The sequence below is a fragment of the Paramisgurnus dabryanus genome, chromosome 4, assembly GCF_030506205.2.
Source record: "Paramisgurnus dabryanus chromosome 4, PD_genome_1.1, whole genome shotgun sequence".
In the NCBI taxonomy this organism is placed as follows: Eukaryota; Metazoa; Chordata; class Actinopteri; order Cypriniformes; family Cobitidae; genus Paramisgurnus; species Paramisgurnus dabryanus.
In genome coordinates, this window is record NC_133340.1 from 33,185,926 (window position 1) to 33,203,047 (window position 17,122).

The window sequence follows — 17,122 nt, forward strand, 5'->3', positions numbered from 1 at the left end:
CGTTTATGGTTTAAAAAGTGTGCATTTCGCACATGTGACGCGTGACCTTTCGATGTGATAACGTAATACACGGCTAATCACACAGCTAGTGCAAGATGAGAAGTTGTTTATTTTTATGATCGTTTCGCTAGGTATGCCTCGTTTGGGATTGTTTAGACCCCTTTGAAGCTGTGAGGTCCACTATATGGAGAAAAAAATCCTGGATTGTTTTCCTTAAAAAAAATTCTTCTTGACTGAACAAAAAAACATAAACATCTTGGATGACATGGGGGTGAGTAATCAAGTTTAATTTGTTTAATTTTGTAAACTTCAATTCATTTAAACTTTTTTGGCTAGTAAGGTTGCTATAAATTATAAAAAGTTAGTGCTGGGAAAAGATTAATCGCATACAAAATAAATGTGCATTTTTGCCTAATATATGTGTCTGTACTGTGTGTAATTATTATGTATATTTAAACACACACATAAATATATACATTTCAGAACATTTTTATTTATATATCCATTTTTATTGTTAATATAGAATATATAAAAATATAAATAAATATAATCCACATGTAAATGTTTCTTAAATACATACATGAATAATAATTACACACAGCGCACACATATTATGCATAAAATCACTTTTATTTTGTATGCAATTAATCGCGATTAATCTTTTCCCAGCACTATAAAAAATAGTTGAATTAGCTCAAGTTATTTCATATTTATTTTTATAATTTTGTTAACTCCTCACTAGTTTAAAATGTTTAAATTTATTGTAAATTCAAGTTGATTCAACTTAAAAGTTTAAGAAAAACGTTTGGGATGACATTTGCATTTAGGCATTTTATCCAAAGCGACTCACAACAGTGAATAAAACAAAACGATTCATTTTAGTGAGATAATCGTAGGAAAAGTGCAATACAAAGTTGGAAAGTTTCAACATATTTAACCTCCTAAGACCAGGGGCCTCATTTATAAAGCATGTGTACGCAAAAAACAGAGCTGGAAACATGTGTACGCCAGTTCCCACGCAAAGGTCGTGATCTATAAAATAACAAACTTGACGGGAGAATGGGTTTGCAGGGTGGGATCTGAGGACGATTTATGTATGAACACTTGCAGGTGATCTGTGATTTATAAAGGGAACATTGCTTCGTTTTAAGTAAGGGATAATGTAGAGTCGGAGGGTCTTGTATCACACTGAAGGGGCTTATTTCCCGATAACTACCGGCTGCCTCTACATTATCCCGCTTATTACACGGCTACTTGCCACATAAGAAAAAAACCGGACATGAATATGAATTTGAAACATTTTATTGGCATATTTGTTTTAAATTAACATTTTTATCCTTCCGCGAAACTTTGCACAGATGCATAAAATGATCGTAATACCTTATTAAGATCCTCTGCCTCATACTTGTCTGTCTCCTTTTTTTCTCTTTTAGCCAGTCTTTGAGAAGTTTTAATGCCCATTCTGTATTTTTTTGTGTGTTGGCTTCGTAGCTGTCATGCTCTATTTTGTCAAGTTCAGTCTCAGTAAGCTGTCTGTGTCTTGTCGTGGTTGTCCAGTGTTTGTCACAAGATGGCGCCAAACAGTAATCTTTATTGATCTTTATTGGCGCGGAGCAATTTTACCTTGTACAAGTAGTACCGGCTATGCGTTATTACTTTGGAGCGGTTATTATTTGAAAAGAACGAACCTGCAAATGTCTCAACTGACCAATCAGAATCAAGCATTCCAGAGAGCCGTGTAATAAGTCTTAATATTTTGGGCGTATGCCATTTTCGGCTTTTGTGTATACGTAGACTTTTAGTAAGGATCATATGCGCAGTTTTATAAATGAGACCCCTGGTGTGTCCATACACATGGACATCAAATTTTTTGTTGTTTTGCAACATAACACTCAATTCTGTGTAACAAATGTGGACAAATACACTGCTTCAATCAAAGAAAAATATCTGGTTATTATGTTTATCCTAACCCCAAATAGCTGGAAGACATCTAAAATGCAAGCCAAACCAAAGCTCGGGTCTTAGGAGGTTAAGATTAATTTGTACAGATTTGCACATAGAGGACATTTTGTACTTTTACTTTCCACCAGGTGGAGACAAACATTAGAAAGATTTTGTAACACTTGATCATCAAACTACTGCAAATTCATACAAAACAAATGAAGTATCGTGTATGAAAGTCTTTTTCTTTTCTTCAGAAGGAGAAGAGGACATGAATGATTTAATGGTGGAGTGGTTTACTCTTATCAGAAACAAGCAAGTCTACATAAGACGAGAATCGGAGCTGGTCTACGTGTAAGGAGGCATTAAGCATTGAATCTCTATGTAAATGCTGACAGGGAACGTTGTCCTGTTATCCTAATTGGTTTGTGTGTTTGGACTGTGATAGTTCCAGGACTCAAGATCTAGAGGAGCAGCAGCCCAGTGTTGAAGCAGAACTCAGAAGACTGATGGAGAAACCAGGTTAGACCAAGCTTACATCAAGCTTCATCTTTGGTCACATATGCTGTATATAACATAGCAGTAACCCAAAAAGCTGATAGCACTCCCAAACCTCTTTTTGTTGTTGATATTCAACAATTTATTAGTTTAGATGAACAATCTAGTGATGCAAGATTATCAAAATAATGCAATATGCATATGACAAATATTTGCTATATAATAATAATAATAATAATAATAATAATAATAATAATTCTTATAATAATAATAATAATAATTCTTATAATAATAATAATAATAATTCTTATTATAATAATAATTCTTATAATAATAATAATAATAATAATAAATTATTATTATTAATAATAATAATAATAATAATAAATTATTATTATTATTATTAATAATAATAATAATAAATTATTATTATTATTATTATTACTGAATAACTGAGTTTTAGGACCATGCAGGTAGCAGGTTATGTTGTTGATTTACTTGCAATTGATTTTACACACTTTAAGCATTATAATATCGTATAACTTTAATGACATTATTTAGCAATTTAACAAAATCTTGCATTGAGAGGTTTTTGTCATCTGCGTTATTGGCAAATATAATTTCCTCTATTTCTTTATCCCGTTGACTTATCCTATGTCCCGTATAAGCAACCTGTATTTATTTGTTCTGTAGAGCGTTTGAAAACTTTGTGGGATCGTGAACGAGAGGAGGAGCTGATGGCCAAATTGGTGGAGATCGTGAACGACCGAAATGCCATTGTGGAGGGGCTGGATGAGGACAGACTGAGGTCTCAAAACTAATGCACACCCACACATACACACATTATTGCTTTTTGATATACAACAAATAAAAAAATGCTTTTTTTAAAAATCTAATTATTGCATGTAAATAAATATTAGATAATATATGGTATAAAGATTACTGATTGAGATGGTCACACATTTTAGTGTTAATAAAAAAAACTGATGTTTTTTATCAACCTGGTGTCGGATGCATAAAGTTGTATTATTTAATTTTGGGGACATCTAGAGTGCAGTTTTCGATATTTCTTTTTTATTCCTCAGAGAGGTAGAGGAAGATGAGCAGTTGAATATGATGATTCAGAACCTTGGTAAGCATAAAGACAATCAGTTTGACTAACATTTCCCATTTTATACAATTTATAATGTTTTTACACTACTATGTACACTACCATATAAAGGTTCAGGGTCATTTGCTCACCTTTCTGCACAGTTTTCAACATACGTGATCCTGTCTGTGAAATCCTGGTTAAAGTCTCATAATCCAATTATAAGATTTGGAGCATAAAGTTTAAATTCAATGATTCATTTTACTTGAATTTCAATCTTTGACATAATGTTACTCAGTCAATATTTAAGATAAGAAAGTTTTATTTCCACAAAATCTTTTTTTTTTTTTATCTTTTTTTATGTAGAAAACAGTAAATCACAAAAAAATTTAATTGGGTTTTTTAGACAGGGTCGCATATTTTATCATAGTCATCCGGTGCACAGAGTTAGCAAAATTGTGCTCTTGACATTTTATCAAGCAGTTTCTTCTACTTTTTAAAGTATTGGAGTTCCCATCTGGGCTTTTAGTCATCTACACTAGTCAACATTTGAAGTAACCAAAAAGGTTCATTAAAGTTAGACAGGCAATTAGACGGATAGATGGACAAGACAGACAGACAGAGAGACAAATAGATATAGAAGGATGGATAGACAAGACGGACAGACAGATACGGATAGATAGACAAGACAGACAGAGGGATAGACGATAGATTGCCTGTCTGTCGTGTCTGAGAGATAAATAGACATAGAAGGATGGATAGATAGAAGGACAGACAGACAGACATATATGGATAGATAGACAAGACAAACAGAAGGATAGACGATGGATAGACACGACAGAGAGACAAATAGATATAGAAGGATAGATCGATAAGACGGACCGACAGACCGACATATACGGATAGATAGACAAGACAGACAAGAGGGATAGATGATAGATAGACACGACAGACAGACAGAGACACAAATAGATATAGAAGGATGGATAGATAGACGGACAGACAGACAGACAGATATGGATAGATGGACAAGACAGACAGAAGGATAGACGATGGATAGACACGACAGAGAGACAAATAGACATAGAAGGATGGATAGATGAGACGGACAGACAGACAGACAGACATATAGGGATAGATAGAGAAGACAGACAAGAGGGATAGATGATAGATAGACACGGCAGACAGACAGAGACACAAATAGACATAGAAGGATGGATAGATAGACGGACAGACCGACAAATACACAGACAAATCGACTTAGAAGGATAGATAGACGGACAGAGACAAATAGACAAACAGACAGATAAAAAGACAGATAAATAGACAGACAAAGGGCTAGACGGATAGATAGACAGACAGACGGATAGATAGACAAGACAGACAGAGGGATAGACGATAGATTGCCTGTCTGTCGTGTCTGAGAGACAAATAGACATAGAAGGATGGATAGATAGACGGACAGACAGACAGACATATATGGATAGATAGACAAGACAAACAGAAGGATAGACGATGGATAGACACTACAGAGAGACAAATAGATATAGAAGGATGGATAGATAAGACGGACAGACAGACAGACAGACCGACATATACGGATAGATGGACAAGACAGACAGAAGGATAGACGATGGATAGACACGACAGAGAGACAAATAGACATAGAAGGATGGATAGATGAGACGGACAGACAGACAGACAGACAGACATATACGGATAGATAGAGAAGACAGACAAGAGGGATAGATGATAGATAGACACGGCAGACAGACAGAGACACAAATAGACATAGAAGGATGGATAGATAGACGGACAGACCGACAAATACACAGACAAATCGACTTAGAAGGATAGATAGACGGACAGAGACAAATAGACAAACAGACAGATAAAAAGACAGATAAATAGACAGACAAAGGGCTAGACGGATAGATAGACAGACAGACGGATAGATAGACAAGACAGACAGAGGGATAGACGATAGATTGCCTGTCTGTCGTGTCTGAGAGACAAATAGACATAGAAGGATGGATAGATAGACGGACAGACAGACAGACATATATGGATAGATAGACAAGACAAACAGAAGGATAGACGATGGATAGACACTACAGAGAGACAAATAGATATAGAAGGATGGATAGATAAGACGGACAGACAGACAGACAGACCGACATATACGGATAGATGGACAAGACAGACAGAAGGATAGACGATGGATAGACACGACAGAGAGACAAATAGACATAGAAGGATGGATAGATGAGACGGACAGACAGACAGACAGACATATACGGATAGATAGAGAAGACAGACAAGAGGGATAGATGATAGATAGACACGGCAGACAGACAGAGACACAAATAGACATAGAAGGATGGATAGATAGACGGACAGACCGACAAATACACAGACAAATCGACTTAGAAGGATAGATAGACGGACAGAGACAAATAGACAAACAGACAGATAAAAAGACAGATAAATAGACAGACAAAGGGCTAGACGGATAGATAGACAGACAGACGGATAGATAGACAAGACAGACAGAGGGATAGACGATAGATTGCCTGTCTGTCGTGTCTGAGAGACAAATAGACATAGAAGGATGGATAGATAGACGGACAGACAGACAGACATATATGGATAGATAGACAAGACAAACAGAAGGATAGACGATGGATAGACACTACAGAGAGACAAATAGATATAGAAGGATGGATAGATAAGACGGACAGACAGACAGACAGACCGACATATACGGATAGATAGACAAGACAGACAAGAGGGATAGATGATAGATAGACACGACAGACAGACAGAGACACAAATAGATATAGAAGGATGGATAGATAGACGGACAGACAGACAGACAGATATGGATAGATGGACAAGACAGACAGAAGGATAGACGATGGATTGACACGACAGAGAGACAAATAGACATAGAAGGATGGATAGATAGACGGACAGACAGACAGACAGACAGATACACAGACAAATCGACTTAGAAAGATAGATAGACGGACAGAGACAAATAGACAAACAGACAGATAAAAAGACAGACAAAGGGCTAGACGGATAGATAGACAGACAGACGGATAGACATAAAAGGATAGATAGATGGATATAGACAGACAGACGCGTAGGTAGGTAGACTGATAGATAAACAGACATAGATGGAAAGACAGACGGACGGATAGATAGATAGATGGAGGGATGGATAGATGGAGGGATGGATAGATGGAGGGATGGATAGATGGAGGGATGGATAGATGGAGGGATAGATAGATAGATAGAGGGATAGATAGATAGATAGAGAGATAGATAGATAGAGGGATAGATATATAGACATAGAGGGATAGACAGACAGACATAGAGGGATAGACAGACAGACATAGAGGGATAGACAGACAGACAGAGACAGACATAGAGGGATAGACAGACAGATGGATGGATAGACATACAGATGGACGGACAGATAGGTAGACGGAAATAGACAGTCAGATGGATAGAAAGGCAGACTAATAGATGGATAGACTTGACATAGAGGGATAGATAGACAGAAGTATAGAGAGATGCTTAGACAGACTGATAAAGGGATACATGGATGGTCAGACAGACAGACGGATAGACATAAGGATGGACGGACTGATAGGTAGACAGATAGGTGGTAAGAGACGCAACACATTTTGTTTGTGAAAGAAAAAGAGTTTCTGCAAAACATGCAGATTCCTTCTGCTAGAAGAGATCACATTTGCCTTGTTAGACACTGATAACTGCGCACCAGCTGGCCCTGGTTTTAAGAGGATGAAATTTGCAGCCAACTCTATTTATTGTAGTCCATTCAGTTGAGCGCCTGAAAATGAGCATTCATTCTTGTTTGCAAATAATAGAAGTTTGGCAACAGTGAGACAATTGTTTATTGTCACCATTTGTGCAGTGATAGTCCTGCAGCTGCACAGATAATCGTTTGTACGATTTTGTGCCTTTTTCCCATCGTTGCACAAATTAAAATGCTATATTTACTTGAAAGTTGTGAATACTGTTAGCTCAGGTGATGCTGTTTGAAGGTAACAGATAGTTTTGAGGGTAGTTTTTGTTCATTGGAAGTTCCTATCACTGATACTAAAATCAAAGTTGCTTTTTGGAATTACCGATGTGTGACTTTCCGGCCAACACTCACCCCACTATAAATTTATATTAATGCATTTGGTGACTTACAGTGCATACATTTTATCAGTATGTTTGAGAATCAAACCCAAAACTTTTGCAGTGCTAATGCGATAACTTGGCATTAATTTGTCTGTGCATGTTTATATATTTTATGTTTTAAAAAAGGCCACAAAGTTACTTCCGCTGCAGTAAAAGTAACCCATTTTGATTTAATGACCGCTAATGGAAACTATCGCTATCTAACCCATGGCTTATAATCCATCTGCATTTCAATAATTTGTCAACCAACACAAAAATGTGGGCAAAAGTCATAACCATTTGCAATTCATGACATAACTGAAAGCTTTGGAAGCCATTATGGAAATACTGTATGTGACACTATGGTCACCATCAAAACCGAATATTGAAGTCAGTGACCTTTTGGTTTGTCTTATTTCTGTGTACTTTTTAGTAAAGAATGGTTTGTTTTTTAACAGATATAAAGAAAGAGGAGAAGAAAGTCAAGAGAAAACCATCTATATCTCAGTGGTTCAGGAAAAATAAAAAGCAGTCCGTGGAAGATGGATCCTCATGAAGGGGTGTGCGTGCGTTTCTGTGTATTTTTCTCGGACGCTGAAACTTTCTGCTGATAATCATTAGCAGTTCAGTTCCGAGGTCGAAATCTAAATTGCAAATGGTATTTCTGAGACCGCACGTGTTGCGGAGCCGCATGTCATTATATATTTTCGCACTCGTTTCTCACATGCTTTTGCACATTTATCGTGGCTTTGTTTGTGGGTGTGATTCGTGCATTTGTTAGCAAAAGTTTTGCACTTGGAATGATGTTGATTGTAGCTCTCAGTCGGTGGTGTTTAATCAGGGACTCAATAATGAGAGAGAAAAATCTCAAGTCATATCGATTCATATTGAATTAAAGTTCGAACACGGACAAGTTTTTGGTCCAGACTTTGGTCCAGTTTTCTACTCTTTATTAGAATATTTTAGTTTTTTGATATTTTAATAATTATCCAAATACGCTTGCAGTATGCTCACTCAGCAGTAGGGGGCAGACAACCACTGAGTTTATTCAGCATGTGATTTCTAAACAGACTGTACATTAAGTGATTTGAATTGATGGGGTTACAAGATTTTCTTTTTGCAATGAATATAGATTAAAGCAAAATTGCTGAAAGTATTGCAAATGCTCTAGCTTTTATTTTCTCTGCATTTAAACAAAGCTATTTTACATACTGTTCATGCATCTGTTATTTTGTGCTATAAACAGTTGCTGAACAATGTTTTTAATTTATGCTAAAAGACTCTAGTTTTTTTTACACATTTAAATGCATATGTTTTACAATAAATTTTATCAAGTCCAATCAATTCTCTGTCTTTTGCATGTATTAGATATAATTAAACATATCCTAAGAAACCCTTTAACAGTGTTCTCTCATACAACAAGTTATTTTACACAACGGAAACATATAAGTAGAGATAAGAAATGGTAGGCCTACATGCAAATCTATATTGAAATCATTAGTTTACAGTACAGTATATTGCATTTAATTCTCTATCACTTTGTTTGCCACAACAGTGATGTACTGTATATAACTTTGCAAAATATAAGTATGGTATATTACAAAGAATAGCATGCCGTATGTCTAATGAAATCTAATACTGAAATAAACCGCCTGTTTAGGTTACATAAAGTGCACTTTATAACTACTCACTTATATGCTTTAAAGCATAATTTATTATTTAACTCAATGTTTGACCTTATTTTAGAGATTCCCTGTAGAATAGACCATGCAGGCGTGCATACTTTGTATATACCTGGAAAGCCATTATCTTAAAAATGTAGATTTTGTTAAACAGGGCTGTGTTTGTAGTCCTTTAATGCACACAAATTTATTCTGCTCATATGCGTGTTTGGCTTTGTCGTTCTTTGAAAAAATCAGCAGCAACAGATTATGAAGCGCGTGAGACCACGAGAATAGAAATGCTAACTTATGCTAATGTATGTGTTGATGCTCTGTCAGTACTGATATGGCGAGTGGATTACCTGTGTTTCTTCATCTGATCCACTGTATGTCCCTACAACACAAACAAATTGAGCTTTACATGCTGCATTTGATATGCTTTTATGCTAAGAGTGTTTTACAGTGTTTAAGTTTACAGTGATTAAAACTATTAAAGTGAATTTTATCAAATAATGCACTTCTTAATATATTTTTATATGTTTAAGGTTATGGCTGTAAAAGAGGCGTGCTTAATATTTTCAAATCTTGAATACAGTATGTGTGTTATTGTTTATTTTCAGTAGGTTCACTGTGTAATTTATTGTCATAAAAGGCCCAGGTTAAATGAATTTAAGCGCACATGCATATATCAGCAAGCCAGAATATAAGCCCTTCATTGTGTGTATAGTGATTTCTGGAAAAGACATTAGAGATGGAAAAGCTATCTATGCTGACCTGGAGAGATAGCCCGTGTCAAACTCGGTCACCATGTGCTGAGCTCCACAGCCAAACACACACAGTGAGTATGTAAAGTGTAAACAAAAAAGCTTTAAAGAGATGGGGAAAAATTCACGTTTTTTTATATTGTGGCCTTATTTATTAAAACCAAAACCTTTAATGGTCAAGGCCAATATTTAGTAGGCTAGTGGCTGATTTATGTGTATTTCTTTCTTTTAATAGATAAACAGATAATCTACATAGATTGCTATAGCCCTGATATGTATGAAAACAAACTGTTTATGAGGCAATCTGGCAGTTAGATTCAGATAATGTATAAATGGCCAGATATATTGGCCTGTCGATGGGACCTTATGTAGAAATAAAAGGCCTCCTGACTTCAAAATAACATCAGGAAATTGTTATAACTAAAATTAAATTATATTCTCACAAGTTATGCCCTGATTATGATATATTTTAGTATTTAATTTATATTCAGGGAGTTAATAAAATATTACAAAATTAATCAGTTAAGAATCTGATTGGACGAGAGGTGCTAACCCGCTAATGTTTTGTATCACTCCGCCACAGTAACAGGTGAAACTGTACTTCGGCAAAGTTGTCGATTTTCTCGGGGACATTACATAACATACACAGGTAACCATACACCTTTTACTGTTTTTTTTCTTCAATAACTTCTCAGAAAACCAGTCACTTCCGGTTGTAACGTGAACCTTTCAGATTAATAACGGAGACTTCACTTGGCGCGTTTTTTATATCAAGGTCAGATTCTGAATCTGAGGCGTAAGTGGGTAAGGTTAGTTCGACCTGCTCCTGTGCGTATTTAAAAACCTGTCATAGTTAGTATGAATAAAAAGTACAAAGAACCAGACAGTATTTCCAAAACTACATGAATAAACATTTAATTTTTCAATTGAGTAAAGTGTTAACTAGACAGATGCGCTGCAAAAATAAGAATTAATCTAAAACTCGCCAAAAGTAAAGCTTGGTTCAACACGACGCTTAAAATTGAATAAAATCTGATTATGACCGTTTTGTATTCAGACCTAAATTCAAGGACTTTGTTAAACATACTGTATGATAAATCGAGGTGACGCCATGTGTGGTTAACCTTTTTTTGAACAAACTAAGCATAAAAACACGCCGCACGTCTAAAGTTTGGGAGTCAAGATGTAAGAATCCTTAATTGCACAGAGGTGGTGTGATGCAAATGTGAGGAGAATGAAGAAATAAATAATTGATATCGCGTGCACACAGACTTACAACAATGTATATTGTCAGGTTGTGTTGCTTATCCACGGCAGTGTTGCTAAGGCTGGCAAATGCTATAATGTACAGGGTGGTCCCTCATTGTTAGGTGGTAACCTGTGTGTTACTTACAGTCTCAAATTTAAAGAGCCCACCCCCATGTGGTATTTTGAAATGGATTTTTTAGGCAGGTTAATTGCCTGCCAGGTAAAAAATCCTAAGGTCTAATTTGCATTACTGTAGGTAAAAATAGCAAACCCTCTACACAAGAACAGTATCATTCACTGGCTGTTAATACTTAGGTTAGTGTTCGAGGTAAAATTTCTAACATTAAGTTTAGCGTAACGAGTAAAGCTTGCCTTAACAAACCCCACTATGAATAAAAATTGATTTATTTATGTTTAAAGGACCATTTACATTATATCACATAACATTATAATTTATTTTAAAGAAAATAGCTGAGTTCACACTACAACAATAACGATAAAGATGCTAGTAACGATATCGCTGTGATCTCTTGCTGTGCGGGGTTTTTTTTTTACTGATGAATGATAAACCAATGATAGTAGTGTTGGGCGATATGCCCCATTTTGAGATCGTCAGCTTGTGAGATCGCAGATACACGATAGTATTGGGGAGCGGGACAGTAGTTTACTCATTTAAGTCACTTGATTGGTGGACAAAAAAGCTGATTTACTCTAAGGCTAACGCTGTCATTACCGCAACTTTTTTAAAAGTAATGCTATTAATTTGAGCACGTCTTTAAGCCCAGGTGCTCTGAAATTTCCTCTGTGCCAGGGAGTGGGAACATCAAACTCGCTGTTTTAAACCCCTGCACACCTAACAACCTGTGTGTGTTGATGCTCTATTAGTACTGATATGGCGAGTGGATTACCTGTGTTTCTTCATCTGATCCACTGTATGTCCCTACAACACAAACAAATTGAGCTTTACATGCTGCATTTGATATGCTTTTATGCTAAGAGTGTTTGTGTTTTTTTTTTCTAAAAAGTTTACAGTGATTATAAGTATTAAAATGAATTCTACCAAATAATGCACTTCTTAATATATTTTAATATGTTTAAGGTCATGGCTGTAAAAGAGGCGTGCTTAATATTTTCAAAGCTTGAATACATACACCTTTTACTGTTTTTTTACTTCAATAACTTCTCAGAAAACCAGTCGCTTCCGGTTGTAACGTGAACCTTTCAGATTAATAACGGAGACTTCACTTGGCGCGTTTTTTATATCGAGGTCAGATTCTGAATCCGAGGCGTAAGTGAATAACGTTAGTTAGACCTGCTCCTGTGCGTATTTAAAAAGCTGTCATAGTAAGTATGACTAAAAAGTGCAAAGAACCAGACAGTAGCATTTCCAAAACTACATGAATAAACATTTAATTTTTCACCTAACAACCTCTCTAGTGCAAGGAAATGTCAAAGCCACGCGTATTACAAGGAAGAGCCGAGGAAGAGTCAGAGTCGTGCGCATTACAAGTTCAGGTGCTAGGAGGAGTCCATTCCGCGTGCGTTCACGTCCGAGCAAGAGTCCAAGACGTGCACATTAAGTCCAGGGGCCTCATTTATAAAGCGTGCGTACGCACAAATTTGATCGTAAAGTGTGCGTAGGCAAAAATCCACGGCAAAGTCCATATTTATAAAAACTGTCTTTGACGTGGAAAAGTGCTTAGCGCCACGTCAGGGTCTGAGCAGACGTACGCACTTTTGCTTGTCTGATTGCTGCAGGTTTTTGGAAATATAAGCCATTCTTCTTGTTTGAAATTGGGTTTAAACATTGACAAGCACTCTTTTATATGTCTGACATTAATTACGCATCGTTTAAAGGCGGAGATCTGAAACTGCTCGGCTGCGCGCACAAGTTCAAGTTCATTTGCGATTTATGGATTTGAAAGAGGTACGCGTGTTTTCTGCGCGTACGTTCGGTTTATGAATCACACGTACGCATTTTTGTTAAATGATCGTAAGATCAAATGTAGGATGGTTTTTACGCAGCATTTTATAAATGAGGCCCCAGGTGCGTGCGAGGATGAATCTCGCGCAAAGTGAAGCCCACAAACCCTCTCCTGCGAGTAAAAGCATGCAATGCACATGTTAATGTGAAATTATGATGATGATAATAATAACTTTGCCAACTATCGTCGTGAAAGCCCGATATTGGCGAAATGCCTGACGATCATCGATACATGATAGTATCGTGTATTGGTACAACCCTTAATGAAAGCCAATCAAAACTACTTGAATCGAAAGGGCACGCGCATTTGAAATGACAGATGACACGTCATGCAATAAAAAAAGATATAAAATTACCTCAGGTGTCCAGCACTGTTGCAGTTACAGTGAAATTGACTTCATAATGTTTTTATTCTACTACACGTTGACTTTTACAAACGTTTTTATTTAAGGAGATATGCAACATTAATTTATTACATTGAAGAATTAGTGAATTAGCATAAAGTTATTGTTATCGGTGTGGGCGCTAATATAATTATTGTTATAGTTAACGTAATAGTTATCACAATGCTGCGTTTACACCAACCGTGTTTCAGGCGTCAAAATCGCGTCTACCGCGCCTAGTTTGCCGCTTGAACAGTTTGAATGCATTTGCGCGTGTAGAGCGAAGTAGACGTGCAGAAAAAGCAAGCGTTTGACGCGTGTCATAGGCAAAATCCGCTTCTTGTGGGAGGTGCAAATGCTATGTGGTTGTCTGTTTTCAAGATGACTGATGTCGATTGTGCATTTATCGAGAGAGTTACCGGTTTGTACTTGGTAACCTTACTATAGGGGGAAAATAAACGGCGTGGGTCAATAAACTTCACGTGACTCAAAAGTGAAATGTGTATTACAACTTACCAGGTTGCCCAATGTCCTCACAGACACTCTTCCAAGCTAGGTCCTTTTTATTCCTGTCTCCTCTATAGAAATAAGAACTTGTGTCGTATAGCTCCGGCTGACTGCTTTACGGACAATATTAAGCGTTCCTTCAGGTTGAATGAGTGTCTCCGAGCGGAGCTGCCGCCAGAGCAGCAAGCAGACTCCTGCATGGTTAACGCGGCGCGAAATTCCGGCAAAGTTAAAATTTTTCAACTCGGACATCAGCCGCAAATTCGCGTGAACCGCAAAATGCACAAAAAGCACCATTCGCGCGTACCGCGCACAACGCTCAATTCACGCAATTCGCGTGAACTAGACACACGAACTACTCGCGAATGAGGTGGAAACGTGTCTTTCGCGCCAAACGCCTCATCCGCGCCGCGTGACCTCCAGACACGCATCAACGCGTCTTTACATTGTCTTAACATTGTCTTAACATTGAAATCACTCGCGCTTCACGCCTCTACCGCGGTTGGTGTAAACGCAATATAACAATGTGAACGGCCCTTAAAAAGAAAACTTCTGTTTTAATCTACAAAGCTGTTTACACTATAAGTGTTTGGTGTTAAAGTTGTTTAAGAAATTTGCTGAGTGCGCAGGCATGCACACAACATATTTAGACAGCATATTGTTTACAGATCTCTTTGCTTTCAGTGACGGATGACATCATTGCAGGATTTGAGATGAGGTAGGCCTAAATTCTCTCACCTTTTTTTTTTCTTTCTAACTTCTTTGTGGTCTGTTACTCACTTTCCGCAATTATTAGATATGTGAGTGTAGGGGTGGTTCTGCTTTTTCACTCTTTGTAGCTTGTGAATCACCTCCATTGATGCGAGTGTCAGGGTGCATGAACAATTTGTCATTTGTCTCTTACATATATAGACTCTCAGAAGCGATAACTCAAAATCATGTTGAACAGGGACCGGTTGCCAAGCTTAACATAGCAGCATAATTATTGCTCATAAGTTGCGTGTGTTTGTGCCCAAACTGACGTCAGTAACAAGTGAATTTTTTCTGTTTGTACAGTATTTCTGTATTGTGTGTGAATAAAAGTTGGGGCTCATATGCGGTTTTGTCTGCTACACTGCGGTCTTTTTGACTAAACGCAGACAACTGTGACCCAAATACAGGCGACATGACAAGCCTGGTCCGATTTTGGACCCGTCCGTCAACACGATCATCACTCTTCAATGACATTTATTGCTCTGACTAATCATCTCCCAAGAAAACAGAGTGGCATCAACACGGCAACGATGCCAGACCGAAATGTGACAACTTACTCAGGAGTTATTCCGTACTGTATTATTCCAGTTTATTATGTACTGTCCCATTACACTGCTAAATATTGTAAAGAAATAAGAATACGTCAGGCGTTTTCCAGTAGACATACGGGTGTACAAATCTGTGATATTTTGACAGATGTAATAGAATTCTAATATTTTATTAAATTATATAATAAGCTTTATTATATTGCATAATTTAAAATATATACTAAATAAATTGGGCATCAATAGAGACATATTTTTGTAGGAGAACCCTGAAGGTAATGGGTCAGTGTTCCCTCGCCAAAAAGCCCATTCATTTTTCCCATAGGCTTTTGGATAATCTCAAAAAATCTCTGGGTTTAACAAATGTTTATGACACTTACACATTTTGACCAACAAGATAAACCTTCACAGATGAACACAACTCTTGAATTTTGAAGTCTAAATGCGTATACTAGAAATTAAAAGCTTATAAGCGAACTACACCACGGTCTTTGATATCAACGTCATTACCACCAAGTTTTTAAACAGTTTTAAAAACATGTTCCCTGATTAGGAAATACTGTGGTAAAATTTTGTTGGGAATTGTGCCTGTGTTGCGTTGTTTTTGAGGTAGCCCCTGACAACGTCTGTAGTCCCAATATAGCAACTTGTTACCAATCGCTTTATAAAGTTTTAAAAAGTCACCAGTGGGGGTAATATTGGTGAGTAGGGGGGTGTCACAACGATTCTCCAAATCCTCGATTTGATTACATTTTCGAATCTAAGGTCACAATTCAATTCGTTATTGTTTTTTTATGATAATCGTACGTTTTTGCACGATTAACTTTGTATGAATTCATACGAATTAGCCAACTGGTAAAATATGTACGAATTCTTATTAAATTATGTTAACCCAAGATGTTATTTAAGGATTTTAACTAATACCTAATTCAAAAACAGAGTTTCCCGCAGAAAATTTGTTAGTTAAGGTGGTAGGGTTGGGCGGGGGCCGGGGGCCGGGGGCGTGGCAATCAAAGGGGTGGGGCGTACGCTTCATGATGAAAATTTAAATATTTTTATTTAAAACACTCAAATAAATTTTTTTTTTGAAGAAACTATGACAGAAAATGAAACATACTAGATTATTCATGAATTAAATGTTTTTACCTCTAACGGGAATAGTTGCGTGATGAAGTGAAACTAAGGGGTTTATAAACACAAACTAAAGCAGATGTTGTAGAACGTCTGGCGAACGATGATAAATAGCGCAAAAATTGTAAAAACTGATTATTTCCCACTATTAATTACATTATCTTAATGGAGTGTAACTACTGTAGCATGTAAAAAATGCACATAAATAACGTGAGCAAGAGCGATCAACTATTATATCGAATCAACAGGCACGTGAAACCTAGCTAGCAGGTTGCTCAAACAACAAAATCACCAGCTAACTTAATTCAAATTTGCAAGAACTATAGATTAATACAATAATAGGCTTAAATAACCCCAAAACATAAGTCCACTTGCAGTTCTCACGGACACGGGTTAAATCAACTGGCTATCCCCTCCACA

The 17,122-nt window shown here is 36.8% G+C and overlaps 1 protein-coding gene across 1 annotated transcript in view; it reads left to right on the top strand.

Annotated features, from left to right (window-relative positions):
- The window catches only part of micall2b (mical-like 2b), a 34,082-nt gene extending 24,955 nt beyond the window's left edge, over positions 1-9,127 (top strand). Inside the window, exons 13-17 of the mRNA XM_065254245.2 lie at positions 2,199-2,295; positions 2,390-2,463; positions 3,133-3,247; positions 3,525-3,571; positions 8,185-9,127. Of these exons, the coding sequence (XP_065110317.1) occupies positions 2,199-2,295; positions 2,390-2,463; positions 3,133-3,247; positions 3,525-3,571; positions 8,185-8,282 (431 nt within the window). The 3' untranslated portion in view covers positions 8,283-9,127. The remainder of the gene's footprint in view (positions 1-2,198; positions 2,296-2,389; positions 2,464-3,132; positions 3,248-3,524; positions 3,572-8,184) is intronic.
- The last annotated feature ends 7,995 nt before the right edge of the window (positions 9,128-17,122 follow it).